The following is a 16,933-nucleotide window of genomic DNA, read 5'->3' on the forward strand; positions in this document are numbered from 1 at the left end:
CAAAGACCCCCATTATGTGCCAGTAGCCAGAGACCCCCATTATGTGCCAGTAGCCAGAGACCCCCATTATGTGCCAGTAGCCACCAGTATTGTACACAAAAAAACTTATACTTACCTCCTTAGCAGTGATGCGATGTAGGCCTCTTCCGGCCTGTGTCCCGCGCTGTACGGCTCAGGCGGCACGATGACGTCATCGCGCCGCCTGCGCCGGCCTCTGATAGATCAGAGGAAGGGAAAGGGACATGCCTCTCCCTCCCCTGCCTCAGCACAGTCATCTGTATCGCTGTCCTGAAGACGGTGATACAGATGACTATGGAGATGAACGCTCCCACAATGAAAGCGTTCATCTCCCTGTGCCCAGTCGCCACCCCCCCCCCCCCACTTCTGAGCAGCAATTGCCCCCCCTCGAGCAATTGGGGGAGGCAGAACTCAGTTCACAGATTTCCAGGGTGGGGGGGCACACACCCATGTCTAAGTGATGGCTTAACCCCAGAACATTGGATAGTCACTTATTTCTTTTGGCTTTCTTGAATCCGCATACACCACATTGTTAAACATGAGCAATACCCTATTATTTGGGGGAGCTATGCATGTATCACTTGTACCAGAAAGACCCAGAGAGGGAGGTGGTCCACTAAATGGGCATCATCTACGCCTTTGGGGATATGATGTTCGGTGAGTGCATGGGGCCTCTGGTGCTGAATCAGTATTTTTCCAAGGGCTGTGATTTTGTAAGGTGTGACCGGGATGACTCCTAGGCATGAGCTTTCCCTCTGATTAGGGTTCTGCTCAGTCCAGGATGGTACGAGAACTGGTTTGCGGAAGATGGACAGGAGAACGCACCTAACTGGTCACGCTGGAATCTTGGCAGCTATTATTTACAGCATAGCCCTCTGATTGGTTTGGCTTGCCCCACATAATAATGTGTGTCTTTAAGAACTTATACTTAGCGGATATTAGTTTAATTTTACTAGATTTTCTTTATTCTAGTTTTTGTACTCGCATAGACTCACTGTGAAGGTTAATAATAGAGCTGACCTATGGAGCTTTAATCCAGAATGGATATTGTTTTATTCATCTATATCTGATATATTGAGCATTATATTTTCTATACCAACACCACAGTCATTCATCTATGCCTTCCTTATAGAGTAAGACATTGAGTGCCGTGGTATTCTCTCCAAATTTACTAATGCCTAGACCTAACCATTGTTCGGAGTCCATGGCAAACTAATAAAATTAATCTCAATTTGTTCATTAGTTCGTTTTTCTCTTGAATCCAATATAATACTAAAATAAATGCAAAAAAGAGTATAATACTAAAATAAATTTAAAAAAAGAGCAATGTTAATGCTGAAACCGAGATTGATCAAATTTGTCACCTCTGCCTCTCTAGCTACACCTTACCAACAACTTGGTGGCACATTATAATTTGAAAAGCTCTGGTTTAGTATATTGCTCCATCCTGTAAGCCTTTATGCACTACTCTTTAAATGGTCTCCAAACTAGTAAATTGTTATGAAGGGTGTTTTTGGATCATATATGTACAGTGGAACACGTATCTATTTAGCAAGTGTATGTTCTTAATGCAAATTGTTTGCAACACATAAAATCCATGTATTCACGCAGGTTCTTACACTGGATAGTTCCAAATATATACCAGGTGAGTTTTATTTAAAGGATCATATACATGACTATAAGTTGGATCCATGTCAGTGGCATACTCACCATGGAGACAGAATATGCCAGTGCTTTGGGGTCTGTGGTGGTGGTGGTACTAGGGGGTCCATGCACTGAACTCCTTCTCTTGCTTCCCCCGACATGAAACTGCAGCATTTTCCTGAAGCAGACATTAAAGGCAAATCAGTGCAATGAGATTTTCACAGTTTCCATTGAGATCAATGCTAATTGTATAAATTCGAAGCTGGGCTTTCACCTCCCAATATGATTTGGTATAGTAAAACTAAAAGTAACTTGTTCTCACTACAATAAAAGAACCTATTCTGAACTATGTTCGTTTTCTTTAGCCTGCAGAGATACCAATTAATGTAAAAACAATGGACCAGTGTGGCTTGTTAAGTGATGAAAAATATGATTTCCAAATTCGTTGTATCCGTAAAAATCTAACAGGACAATGGAGCGATTGGGGACCAATAACAAGCGTTACCACTTTGGAATCAGGTAAGTTTTATTATCGAGACAAAAGTTACCAATAATCAGTACTACATAAAGGGAATGTGTCATCAGAAAATGACAAATTGTTTAAGGCTACTTTCACACTAGCGTTTTTGCTGGATCCGGTAGGGTTCAGCTAAAACGCCTCCGTTACTGATAATACAACCATCTGCATACCCAAGACGGATTTGTCATAAACTCCATTGAAAGTCAATGGAAGGACGGATCAGTTTTCTATTGTGTCAGAGAAAACTGATCTGTCTCCATTGACTTGTATTGTGCGTCATGATGGATCCGTTTGGTCCGCATCCCAGGACGGAAAGAAAACAGCAGCATACTACGGTTTGCTCTCCGGTATGAGAACGGAACGAAATGCATTTTGGAGCACTCAGTTCTGTTCAGTTACGTTTTGTAGATAACACAAGATCCACCATATACAGTAGGTGATAGCACAGCAAATATCATACAGCATGCCTAAAAAACTCTCCCATATAAGTCAATAGGGTCAACACTTGTCCATTGTGTCTATGGCTCATGTAGCTGATCTCAATGGACAGAACATATTTTAGGCCTAGTGACCACTGTGAAAATTGACATTGACATGAAAAAATAAAATAAAAACACATAAAAATTCTGTAACATAAAATCGTGATTTAAACAATAGGTCTTTTCTGAAGACACGTTCCATTTAATACTGGTAACTTAGTATATAATTATGTATTTGGCAAAAATGACCAGAGTTTAAATGCCCCATTATTTTCCATGTTCTAATTCCTTGCTATTAGCATCTATATAGTAAGCCACTAAAATATTTTTTTTTATCTTCTTGAATACTATTCAAATCATAGTTCCAACTGTAAAATTAGAGACCTGGTGGCGGCTGTTGGAATCTACACATGAGACGCCGTTGAAAATTCAGCTAATGTGGAAGGTATGGTCACACGAACATGCACTAATTTGCTACTATAACGAACAAGAAAAATAGAATATTTGAAATATTAGGTTAATTTTAGTGAAATAGTGTTTGGCTTAAAATATTTAAAGGGAACCTGTCATTTTGAACATAGAGTTGCTGAGCAGATTCATATACAGTAAATCGTTTGTAGGAAAAGATTAAGTATAACATGTATTTTATTCATTTAAATCCCTGCTTTTCTAAGCCTAGGAGCCCATGGGTGGTCCGATGCAGTGACTGTGCATACAGAGATAGCTGCCAATCATTGAGCAGAACTGCCCAAGCTCAGCAGCTTCTGCTCTATACTAAATGGTGGGCATGTACAACGAGACAGGGATTTTTATAACTGTAAATTTTTTTAGGGGCTTTAGGGTAAAGAACTCAGAAAAAAGTTGGAGGAGACACAAAATATTAGTACATGAGAACTTTTATTGCAGATGAGAATTAAGTAAATAAGTAAATATATGAATTAAAATATGGATGGAACCATACCACCAATGACAAAGACATGGAAAGTCACAGAAGGAATAGGAGAAGGAAGATATAAAAAAAAAAGAAGACGATGATGAGAGGAAAAAGACAGACAATATTTTGCTTTAATTATATTAAAGGGAATCTGTCACCAAATACCTCCATAGTGTCAGATGTGCTGTGGTTGCCTGATTCCAACGCTTTTCCCTCATTCCAATCAGTGCTTGCATTCCTGAGAAATCATTCATTTTTTATGTGCAAATGAGCTGTTTGGTGCAATGAGGGCATCACTATTGCACCTCACTTCACAAAAAGCTCTGGATAGATCATCAGCATCTGTCCGGCGGGGGTCTGACACCCGGGACCCCCGCCGATCAGCTGTTTGAGAAGGCAGCGGCGCTCCAGTCGCGCTGCGTCCTTCTCACTGTTTACCGCAGGCCCAGTGACGTCACGACTAGTATCAATGGCCTAGGCGGGTCTAAGCTCTGTTCACTTGAATGGAGCTTAGCCCCGCCCAGGCCAGTTGATACTAGTCGCGACGTCACTAGGCCTGCGGTATACAGTGAGAAGGCCGCGGCGCTGATGGAGCACCGCTGCCTTCTCAAACAGCTGATCGGCGGGGGTCCCTGGTGTCGGACCCCTGCCGATCAGATGCTGATGATCTATCCAGAGAATAGATCTTCAGTTTAAACAAACTGCGGAACCGCTTTAACCAATTCACCTAAAAAGGACATATGATATCATAGTACTATTTATGAAATGACATTCGATGCATTACACATCGTATATATAACTTTGAATGTTCAGTATTAAACTATTTACTTGCACAATTGCAGCTTTTGGGAGTAAAGGATATTGATAAATTTCTTCATTTTCTTCAGAAACTGGAGAAAAATAAGGCTAATGCAGAACATTTGTGGTACATAGTAAGGAACTCCTCTGATCCACGTGAGGCAGACACCATTTTGTGCAACACAACCGTTCTCAATTGTACTATCTCCATGCCTCCTGAAAAGAAGAGTGTCTTTATATGGGCACACAATAAGGCTGGAGCTTCTCCGGAGACAGAGATCTTCCTCACCAGGAATGGTAAGCAGAAAGGAAATCTCAAGAACTGGGTCGGCATCTAGTCAATTGATAAAGAAAATTATAATTTTACTGACAATTTACACTTGTTTTTATTATTATTATTAAAGCACAATTCATTCCATGTCACTGTACATGGAGTATACACTCACCTAAAGAATTATTAGGAACACCTGTTCTATTTCTCATTAATGCGATTATCTGGTCAACCAATCACATGGCAGTTGCTTCAATGCATGTAGTGTTGTGGTCCTGGTCAAAACAATCTCCTGAACTCCAAACTGAATGTCAGAATGGGACAGAAAGGTGATTTAAGCAATTTTGAGCGTGGCATGGTTGTTGGTGCCAGACGGGCCGGTCTGAGTATTTCACAATCTGCTCAGTTACTGGGATTTTCACGCACAACCATTTCTAGGGTTTACAAAGAATGGTGTGAAAAGGGAAAAACATCCAGTATGCGGCAGTCCTGTGGGCGAAAATGCCTTGTTGATGCTAGAGGTCAGAGGAGAATGGGCCGACTGATTCAAGCTGATAGAAGAGCAACGTTGACTGAAATAACCACTCGTTACAACTGAGGTATGCAGCAAAGCATTTGTGAAGCCAGAACACGCACAACCTTGAGGCGGATGGGCTACAACAGCAGAAGACCCCACCGGGTACCACTCATCTCCACTACAAATAGGAAAAAGAGGCTACAATTTGCACAAGCTCACCAAAATTGGACTGTTGAAGACTGGAAAAATGTTGCCTGCTCTGATGAGTCTTGATTTCTGTTGAGACATTCAAATGGTAGAGTCCGAATTTGGCGTAAACAGAATGAGAACATGTATCCATCATGCCTTGTTACCACTGTGCAGGCTGGTGGTGGTGGTGTAATGGTGTGGGGGATGTTTTCTGGGCACACTTTAGGCCCCTTAGTGCCAATTGGCCATCGTTTAAATGCCACGGGCTACCTGAGCATTGTTTCTGACCATGTCCATCCCTTCATGACCACCATGTACCCATCCTCTGATGGCTACTTCCAGCAGGATAATGCACCATGTCACAAACCTCGAATCATTTAAAATTGGTTTCTTAAACATGACAATGAGTTCACTGTACTAAAATGGCCCCCACAGTCAACAGATCTCAACCCAATAGAGCATCTTTGGGATGTGGTGGAATGGGAGCTTCGTGCCCTGGATGTGCATCCCTCAAATCTCCATCAACTGCAAGATGCTATCCAATCAATATGGGCCAACATTTCTAAACAATGCTATCAGCACCTTGTTGAATCAATGCCACGTAGAATTAAGGCAGTTCTGAAGGCAAAAGTGGGTCCAACACCGTATTAGTATGGTGTTCCTAATAATTCTTTAGGTGAGTGTATATACATAATAAAGAACAACTGCCATAAGCATGAACAAGACGAGTTACCAACTGGTACAGGAGGAGAGAGGACCCTACCAGGGCTTACAATCTATAGCTCCAAACCAACTAGATTTAGCTTCCTGTAGATAAGTGTGAACAACACATTAGGAATTTAAAACTGTTGGGATTCTTTGCCTTTTTTATATTTTGTTGGTAAAATCATAAAGTGCTGATGTTTAACGCAGGTCTATGATATCCCAGGGCTGGCTCTAGCAGTGTTTGCATGTAAACTAAAATTTATCCCAGTCTCTAGCTGTCGTAGATTTCAGTCTTCTTTTACGCCACAAAACTGGCGTAAAAGAAGACAAATATGCCTGGCCTATTGGTCCCGCTCCCTCCTGCCCTCGCCACGTCTACTTTTTGGGTAGTGGAAAAATGCCACTTACGCAAAAATATTTGCACAAGTGGTGGGAAAAAGACACAAACAGTGTTTGCAGTTTTCTTCCACCAGAAAACTGGAGTGGGGGATGCAATAAATTCACTCCTATGAGCATATCCACAACTATTAAAAGGTCATCTGTCAGCAGATCAGTACCTATGAAACTGGCTGACCTGTTACATGTTGGCAGCTGAAGGCATATGTGCCCGCATTGCTGAGAAAAATTATGTTTTATTGTATGCAAATGAGCCTCTAGGCGGAGGCATTGCTGTTATACCTAGAGGCTCTGCTCTCTCTGCAACTGTCACGCCCACTCTACTTTGACAGGGCAAGGCAGTGTAAATGTCATCACAGCCAGTGTCATAGGTACAATTCTGCTGACAGATGCCCTTTAACACCAATCTTAATCACAAAGGGTAGAAGCGGGAGATTGGTGAGGCGACTATAATCTCGGTTATGTTTTTAAAGCATTTTCAGCCCATGGCCAAGCTTTTTTATTCTGTTTGAAAACCCCTTTATTATTGTCGGTAGTGAGCTTGCCTATATAGAAGTGATTGTGAGAATAATTTGATCAACCAGAATTTTCCTGATATCTGATAGACCTAAATCTATTATTTTAATCTAGCAGAAAATGTTACAAAATGCCTTTCATCTGTTACTATAGGAGCACCGGTGTCTAAAATGCAAGTGTCTTCTGATGGTGATTCCAGCTTGCAAGTAACTTGGGATCCTCAGGCTTCAGCTAATGGTTATCTAGTGGAGTGGTATAAAAGTTTGGAGCTGCCTGACTGTGAAATATACTGGAAAACTGAACAGAAAGCAGGCAGAAGCTCAGTTCTGCATGGTAAGAGATAGTGGCACTTATATAAACAGTGATATAGATTTTTTTAGCAGAACTGTCACTTCCTACAGACTATGGCGGTGCTGTATAAGGCTAGTTTCATACTAGCGCTAAACCGGAACAGCCTACTGGAGTTCATTGCATCCAGCACAGCCGGATACTACCTTTCCCCACCAGTCCCATTGACTATAATAGGACCCAGTGAGCATCTGGCCTGTTTCCAGCATTAGTGCAAGAATTCGACTGAATCTCGGCAATAATGTCGGAATCAGGCCATCAGTAAATCAGGAATCAGCACCCCGCTGGGTACTATTATAGTCAATGGGGCCTTGTGGTGCTGTGGAAGTTTCCAGCTGTGCTGGATGTGATAAACTCCAGCAGGCTGTTCCTCTACTGAAACAGCCTACCGGAATAGTTTAGTGCTAGTGTGAAACTAGCCTAAGCAATTGAATTTGTTATATTTTTACTTTTTATAGAATGGTTCACTTAATAAGAGATTATTTTGTCTGATTACTCTGTCTGATTACTCTGTCTGATTGTTTTAAGTATGGGTCTGTTGTGGATACCATAAAATGTCAATTGGAGCTCATTTAAAGGGCCTTCATAGAGGCCAATGCAAGCTGCATTGGGGCCAAATGATCGTTTGTTACCCATACAGTTTGAATATTGTTGGCAACACATTTCTATTTACGTGGGAGATGTGCTGCCAACAAGCAATGATCTTTTTGGCTACATAAAAGGTCTGATATGTTGTCAAATGAGTGTTTTCTCATTTGTTGGTTGATCTGTGGGGTGTTTAGATGGGCTGATCATCGGTCCATGTAAAAGGGCCTTAACTCCAAACCACTTGGACCCTTTACTGTTGTTGGTTTAATGATAATTTATTTTCAGTGGTCTGTGAAAACTAGTTGTTAGAGACGTGCTTTCTGACTATGCCATTTAAAAGGTCCTATTAGGGGATGTATCCCAGGCAAGCTGTGTCTGAAAAGAATCAGATAAAAAGTATATTTATACCATGCTGGTGCCAGACAAGGGCAAAAGCAGATGGGCAGCAGCCAAGACCTAATCTTTACCATTTAAGATTCTTGGGTTGCTCTCTTATGTGACTAGTGTATTATTTCATGAAAAGCTGGGGACCAACAAATATGCCCACCACTACAGTATTCACAGCGGTTGTCTTGATGCTTGGCCCGACTATGAAAATAAATTTTATCTAATTGTGCAGTGTGAAAGCTGTGATAATCTAACACTGCATATCTGGACAGACTAGAAATTAAGGAGTATACGATGACAGCCATTATGAGTACAATAATGGTGGCTATATTAGTTCTTATCCAACTGGATACACAATGGGCCATGTGATACAAGAGAACAACATGAGGATATTATTATTTTTTTTTTTACTTTTTATAAGAAAAGGAGTGGGCTACAATGCAAATCCATTTGAATTACCATATTCCAGAATGTCCACCAATGTGTTCATTTTCCAGATATTCAACCATTCCAAAAGTACACTGTGAGACTATATCCATTGTATAACGACTCTACAGGAATGGCCAGGGAGACTGAGGTGTACTTAAAAGAAGGAGGTAATGTACAGCTGCATCCACTCAAATATCAGATCATACATCTCATATGTGGATTTCATTAATAAAAATGAGGAACGAAAAGAAGCAAATGTACTGAAGGATTGTTTATAAGACACTCATAGTATCAGATTGTAAATTTACAGTAACATATGAATTGACTAAAGGTACTATCTCTTCTGTAGGTGTAGTCCATTATAGTATGTAGTAACTCATAAATGAAAACCACCTAAATTGATAACGTTTTATCATACACATAGTCAACACAAGGTTAGTGGCCCAAGGCCTTTCTTCTTTCTGCTGTTTGACAAACATGATCTGTAAGGTGCAGTGGGTGATGGTGTATCAACGCTATAAGGAATGCCTATCGTTTATATTTTACATTTTCTTTCATAGCACCAGATTTTTCTCCAAAAATCACATTGTTAACTGTCAGCAAATCCCAGGCAACGGTGCAATGGAAGCCAATTCCGGAGCAAAGATGCAATGGATTTATTACCAACTACACTGTTTTCTGGATTGACACGAGTGGAAGAGAGCACAGTAAGATTTCTCATATTCCTTAGCAACAGCAGAAAAAGATGCCTTGGTATATTCTGTCATGATTACTTACCTCCTGACCCAAGAGTTAGGGTTCATACATATATATCTGCCTTTTTTTAAATCAATCTTTAACAAAATAATAAAAAGATAATGATGTTGATTGATGCTAATTTATGCTGACTTTAATGTCCAACTTCACAACCTAGTTTTAGCTTAAAATGTATAAAATTGGGCAAAAGTAGTGGACAGACTACAGGTCCTTCTAAAAAAAATTAGCATATTGTGATAAAGTTCATTATTTTCTGTAATGTACTGATAAACATTAGACTTTCATATATTTTAGATTCACTACACACACCTGAAGTAGTTCAAGCCTTTTATTGTTTTAATATTGATGATTTTGGCATACAGCTCATGAAAACCCAAAATTACTATCTAAAAAAAAAAATTAGCATATTTCATCCGACCAATAAAAGAAAAGTGTTTTTAATACAAAAAAAGTCAACCTTCAAATAATTATGTTCAGTTATGCACTCAATACTTGGTCGGGAATCCTTTTGCAGAAATGACTGCTTTAATGCAGCGTGGCATGGAGGCAATCAGCCTGTGGCACTGCTGAGGTGTTATGGAGGCCCAGGATGCTTCGATAGCAGCCGTAAGCTCATCCAGAGTGTTGGGTCTTGCGTCTCTCAACTTCCTCTTCCCAATATCCCACAGATTCTCTATGGGGTTCAGGTCAGGAGAGTTGGCAGGCCAATTGAGCACAGTAATACCATGGTCAGTAAACCATTTACCAGTGGTTTTGGCACTGTGAGCAGGTGCCAGGTCGTGCTGAAAAATGAAATCTTCATCTCCATAAAGCTTTTCAGCAGATGGAAGCATGAAGTGCTCCAAAATCTCCTGATAGCTAGCTGCATTGACCCTGCCCTTGATAAAACACAGTGGACCAACACCAGCAGCTGACATGGCACCCCAGACCATCACTGACTGTGGGTACTTGACACTGGACTTCAGGCATTTTGGCATTTCCCTCTCCCCAGTCTTCCTCCAGACTCTGGCACCTTGATTTCTGAATGACATGCAAAATTTGCTTTCATCCGAAAAAAGTACTTTGGACCACTGAGCAACAGTCCAGTGCTGCTTCTCTGTAGCCCAGGTCAGGCGCTTCTGCCGCTGTTTCTGGTTCAAAAGTGGCTTGACCTGGGGAATACGGCACCTGTAGCCCATTTCCTGCACACGCCTGTACACGGTGGCTCTGGATGTTTCTACTCCAGACTCAGTCCACTGCTTCTGCAGGTCCCCCAAGGTCTGGAATCAGTCCTTCTCCACAATCTTCCTCAGGGTCCGGTCACCTCTTCTCGTTGTGCAGCGTTTTCTGACACACTTTTTCCTTCCCACAGACTTCCCACTGAGGTGCCTTGATACAGCACTCTGGGAACAGCCTATTCGTTCAAAAATGTCTTTCTGTGTCTTACCCTCTTGCTTGAGGGTGTCAATGATGGCCTTCTGGACAGCAGTCAGGTCGGCAGTCTTACCCATGATTGCGGTTTTGAGTAATGAACCAGGCTGGGAGTTTTTAAAAGCCTCAGGAATCTTTTGCAGGTGTTTAGAGTTAATTAGTTGATTCAGATGATTAGGTTAATAGCTCGTTTAGAGAACCTTTTCATGATATGCTAATTTTTTTAGATAGGAATTTTGGGTTTTCGTGAGCTGTATGCCAAAATCATCAATATTAAAACAATAAAAGGCTTGAACTACTTCAGTTGTGTGTAATGAATCTAAAATATATGAAAGTCTAATGTTTATCAGTACATTACAGAAAATAATAAACTTTAGCACAATATGCAAATTTTTTTAGAAGGACCTGTACATAGGCCTTGTTTGTTGTCTGTTACTATGGAGACAGTTCTGCATAACAGCGGTAAACACAAAACTAAAGGCAATTATTAACAAAGAATGCTTTCAAAGTTGCTTCATTTTAGATGCATTAGTAAAATGCTGTAAAAATGTTGTAGCCTTAAAGACCCTTCTAAAGACAGCAATATATTCATCCTATTTAAAAGGGTTATTGATAGTTATTGATATGGACATATAGATACGCTCTTCCCTGGCACACTTAAAGGGGTTTTGACACTTCAGCAAGTGGCATTTATCATGTAGAGAAAGTTAATACAAGCCACTAACTAATGTACTGTTATTATCTATATTGCTTCCTTTGCTGGCTGGACCCATTTTTTCCATCAAATTATACACTGCTCGTTTCCATGGTTACGACCACCCTGTAATCCATCAGTGATGCTCGTGCTTGCACACTATAGGAAAATATGCCAGCCTTTCTGGCGGCTGGGACCAGGGGAGCTCACAAAGGCTGGTGCTTTTTCTATAGTGTACAGTCGTGGCCAAAAGTTTTTAGAATTACATAAATATTGGAAATTGGAAAATTTGCTGCTTAAGTTTTTATAATAGCAATTTGCATACACTCCAGAATGTTATGAAGAGTGATCAGATGAATTGCACAGGCCTTCTTTGCCATGAAAATTAACTTTCCACTGCATTTCATTGCTGTCATTAAAGGACCTGCTGAGATCATTTCAGTAATCGTCTTGTTAACTCAGGTGAGAATGTTGACGAGCACAAGGCTGGAGATCATTATGTCAGGCTGATTGGGTTAAAATGCCAGACTTGACCTGTTAAAAGGAGGGTGATGCTTGAAATCATTGTTCTTCCATTGTTAACCATGGTGACCTGCAAAGAAACGTGTGCAGCCATCATTGCGTTGCATAAAAATGGCTTCACAGGCAAGGATATTGTGGCTACTAAGATTGCACCTCAATCAACAATTTATAGGATCATCAAGAACTTCAAGCAAAGAGATTCAATTCTTGTTAAGAAGGCTTCAGGGCGTCCAAGAAAGTCGAGCAAGTGCCAGGATTGTCTCCTTAAGAGGATTCAGCTGTGTGATCGGAGTGCCACCAGTGCAGAGCTTGCTTAGGAATGGCAGCAGGCAGGTGTGAGCGCATCTGCACGCACAGTGAGGCGAAGACTTTTGGAAGATGGCCTGGTGTCAAGAAGGGCAGCAAAGAAGCCACTTCTCTCCCCAAAAAAACCCATCAGGGACAGATTGATCTTCTGCAGAAAATATAGTGAATGGACTGCTAAGGACTGGGGCAAAGTCATATTCTCCAATGAAGCCTCTTTCCGATTGTTTGGGGCATCAGGAAAAAGGCTTGTCCGGAGAAGAAAAGGTGAGCGCTACCATCAGTCCTGTGTCATGTCAACAGTAAAGCATCCTGAGACCATTCATGTGTGGAGTTGCTTCTCATCCAAGGGAGTGGGCTCACTCACAATTTTGCCCCAAAACACAGCCAAGAATGGTACCAAAACACCCTCCAACAGCAACTTCTTCCAACAATCCAACAACAGTTTGGTGAAGAACAATGCATTTTCCAGCACGATGGAGCACCGTGCCATAAGGCAAAAGTGATAACTAAGTGGCTTGGGGTCCAAAACATTGACATTTTGGGTCCATGGCCTGGAAACTCCCCAGATCTTAATCCCATTGAGAACTTGTGGTCAATACTCAAGAGGCGGGTGGACAAACAAAAACTTACTAATTCTGACAAAGAAGTGATTATGAAAGAATGGGTTGCTATCTGTCCTGTTCTCACAACATGTACCCCCGGGGTCTATATGCAGTTCAACAGGCAGATATCACCATTCTACTAGTTAATAAGATGAGACTTCTTTCTGTAATCTGTGGCTTTATTAACCGGCAGTAGATAAGGTAAACTATAGGAAAATTAACATACAAGAACTGAGTATACAGCACAATGTACACAAAACCAATACAAAAACATAAATAAATCCCTTACCGACGATGCTTTAGTAAGAGACACACAATGTGCAGCTGCTCCTTCCATGAGGTGAGGAGAAAAAGGAAGCAGGAGCTTGTCTCTTTCCCAGAAAGCACTGTGAGCAGGAAGTCAGGTGACCTAATGAATATGCATAACCTAAAAAGGCAGAAGATGCACTTACAGCTAAACGTCACTAGATGGTGCTGAAGGCACACACATGAGCACTCACATTAACAAACTATGAAAGAAGACAGTACACTCCCCGCTTGACATCAGCCGATGTCACCATTAGAGTCCTCAACAGGTAACAGTAGGATTAGTTCGGAAGTAGGTCTGATAAACAGTTTGGTCTCATTCTGTTTGAAAATCTTGACCTCTACTTTACGGACATGTCCGTCTTCACTTGGGAACACTTTAGTAATGAGGCCCAAAGGCCAATAATTTCTTTGAGCCTGAGAGTCTTTAACAAGAACAATGTCATCAGGTTTTAGGTTGGGCTTAACTGTGTGCCATTTGGTTCTTGTCTGTAAGGTGGGAAGATATTGCCTCTTCCACCTATTCCAGAAGGTATCGGCAAGGCCTTGCACTTGTCTCCATTGGCGTTTGTAGAGATCTTTGGTGCCAAACTCTCCAGAAGGAGCACTCACTATACCAGTCTTTTGGGTAAGTAGAGAGGCAGGCGTAAGCAGTACTGGATCTCCTGGGTCATTTGATATCGGAGCCAAGGGTCTGGCATTGATAATGGCTGAGACTTCGGCCATAAAGGTTGTAAGGCATTCATGAGAGAGTCTAGCATTACCCACTTGTAGGAAAATAGAGTTCAAGATTCTACAGGCTATGTGTGCTAAGCAGGTGATAGCTCGCACAAGTGACTTCCAGGTGGAAAACCTGATGAAACGGTGGCTACCGAGCTGATTGTACGAATTTACAGTGAGTAGTACAGATACCTGGGGGCGGATTTCTTTGTCAGAATCTGCATCTAACAGCTCATATGAGTCACAGGCAGAAGAATGTTCTGAGTTGTATAGAAAAGCAGGACCCGTGAACCAAACTGTGTTCTTAAGGTGACTAGCAGCAACTGACCTGGTTGCTAAGTCTGCTGGGTTATGGTCAGTAGGTACAAAGTGCCATTGCTTTGGGATAGTGGACCTCCTGATTCTTAACACTCGGTTGTTAACGTAAACGTAAAAACGCCTAGTTTGGTTGTAAATGTAGCCCAGGACCACTTTACTGTCTGTATAAAACTCGGTGTCTCGAATCTCTAGGTTTATCTCTGTTGTAATTAATTCCGCTAGTTCAACGGCTAGTACAGCGGCACAGAGTTCTAGCCTGGGTATTGTATGTTCGAGAAGTGGTGCGAGTTTTGCTTTGCCCATGACAAACCCTGTGTGGCACTGACCTTTGTTATCTATAGTTTTAAGATACGCTACAGCGGCAATTGCTTTGATGGACGCATCAGAGAATACATAGAGTTTTTGTGTTTTTACTTCTGTGGATGGCACAGGAGCGTAAGAACGTGGAACATGCAGGCTAGATAAAGTCTTTAGGGAGTTTCTCCACTCTATCCATAGGTTTCTTTTTTCAGGGGATAGTGGGTGATCCCAATCCAATGTTTCCTGAGTTAAGTCTCTAAGTAGCGATTTGCCCTGGATTGTAACAGGGGCAGTGAATCCTAAGGGATCATAAAGACTGTTTAAGGCAGACAGGACACCTCTACAGGTAAAGGGCTTCTCTTCCTGGCTGACTTGGAAGGTAAACGTATCTGATTTTAGATCCCAGAGGAGACCAAGGCTACGTTGTATAGGAAGGGAGTCAGTCCCTAAGTCTAAGCTCTGTAGGTCATTTGAATGGTCTTGAGAGGGAAATGCTTCTATCAGCTGCTTACTATTAGAGGCTATTTTGTGGAGTCTCAGGTTTGAGCATGCAAGCATTTCTTGAGCTCCCTTAAGGAGACTTATTGCATCCTCAACAGTGGGTAGTGATTTTAGACAGTCATCTACATAAAAGTCTCTTTCTACGAATTGTCTGACGTCTGACCCATATTCTAGTTCGCCTTCCTGAGCAGAATGTCTAAGACCATAAGTTGCAACTGCAGGGGAGGGGCTGTTACCAAAGATATGTACCCGCATGCGGTACTCCGCAATATCTTTTGTGGGGTCATTGTCAACAAACCAAAGAAATCTTAAGAAGTTTCTGTGTTCCTCTTTAACGAGAAAGCAATGAAACATCTGCTGAATGTCTGCCATGAAGGCAACAGAGTCTTTGCGAAAACGAAGCAGTACTCCTAGGAGCTTGTTGTTAAGATCTGGACCTGAGAGCAGGACGTCGTTTAAGGAGACGCCTTCATATTTTGCACTAGAGTCAAACACTACTCTAATTTGGCCCGGTTTCTTTGGGTGGTAAACCCCGAATATGGGTAAATACCAACATTCTTCTGAGTTTTTAAGGGTAGGAGCTACCTCAGCATGACCATTCTCAAATATTTTCCTCATGAAAGTAAAGAAGTGGTCTTTCATTTCTGGTTTCTTGTGGAAGCTACGCCTTAGAGAGACAAAACGTCTGTAGACTTGCTCTCTGTTGTTAGGCAAACGTTGCCTTTGAGGCCTGAAGGGAAGGGGTGCTACCCAACTATTTGTTTCATCCTTAGTGATTTCCTTTTGCATGGTTTCTAAAAACAATCTGTCTTCGTGGGACATTGCTACCTGATTGTCCTCCTTGGTCCTTTGGAACACTGAGCAACCTAAGTGGTCTTTGTCACTGTCACAAGCTATGTCGTGGTCTACAGAGTCTATGAAAGAACAAGGTAGTTGAGTACTATGTGGCAATTCCTTTATGAGGAAGTTGTTTTTACATGGTTGGAAGATAGAGGGACTTCCATTATCTAATGTGCTTGTAAGCATGCTATTAATGGAAGTTGGTTTGTGTATGCTTCCTAAGCAGACATCTCCTACTATGACCCATCCTAAGTCATGCCTTTGGGCATAAGGAGCATGATGTGGGCCATTAATCTGCTCTCTAGTTTTATGAACTTGTAAGATATCTCTCCCCAGGAGTAGGATTATCTGAGCGTTAGGATCAAGTTTTGGTAAGAGATGGGCTATACGCTGTAAATGGGGGTGATGTATGGCTACCTCTGGTGTAGGGATCTCGTGTCTATTATCAGGGATTTGGTTACATTCAGTAATAGTTGGTAAGGAAAGACACGTTTTACCATCTATGGACTCAATTAGGTAACCACTAGCTCTCCTCCCCGCTGTTTCTACAGTACCTGCACAGGTCTTCAGAGAGTAAGGAGTGTTGGGCCCTTTGATGTTGAAAATGTCAAAGAAAGTAGATTTGGCTAGGGACGCATTACTTTGGTCATCTAGGATGGCGTAAACATTGATGGCTTTGTCTCTGCAGCCCTTTGGGTATACTTTTGTTAGGCAGATTTTTGAGCAGGACCTGCCGCCTATGAGACCTTTACAGACTTCAGTGCATTGTGAAGTAACTGCTGGTGGGTTAGCTTCAGAGGTACTTTCCTCCCCGCCATGCTCTCTGGCACTGTTACTCTGTGATGAGGTCCATGGGGAAGGCCCAGCATGTAGGGCCGTGTTGTGATCTGAGTTGTTGCATTCTGTGCATTTTACACTA

The 16,933-nt window shown here is 41.7% G+C and overlaps 1 protein-coding gene across 2 annotated transcripts in view; it reads left to right on the top strand.

Annotated features, from left to right (window-relative positions):
- CSF3R (colony stimulating factor 3 receptor) overlaps positions 1-16,933 on the top strand; it is an 80,427-nt gene that overhangs the window by 29,347 nt on the left and 34,147 nt on the right. For both annotated transcript variants that reach the window (XM_044287720.1, XM_044287719.1), the window contains exons 8-13: positions 2,028-2,181; positions 3,024-3,106; positions 4,483-4,690; positions 7,141-7,320; positions 8,808-8,906; positions 9,300-9,446. In XM_044287720.1, coding sequence (XP_044143655.1) covers positions 2,028-2,181; positions 3,024-3,106; positions 4,483-4,690; positions 7,141-7,320; positions 8,808-8,906; positions 9,300-9,446 — 871 coding nt within the window. The remainder of the gene's footprint in view (positions 1-2,027; positions 2,182-3,023; positions 3,107-4,482; positions 4,691-7,140; positions 7,321-8,807; positions 8,907-9,299; positions 9,447-16,933) is intronic.

This window comes from Bufo gargarizans, chromosome 3, assembly GCF_014858855.1.
Source record: "Bufo gargarizans isolate SCDJY-AF-19 chromosome 3, ASM1485885v1, whole genome shotgun sequence".
Classification (NCBI taxonomy): Eukaryota; Metazoa; Chordata; class Amphibia; order Anura; family Bufonidae; genus Bufo; species Bufo gargarizans.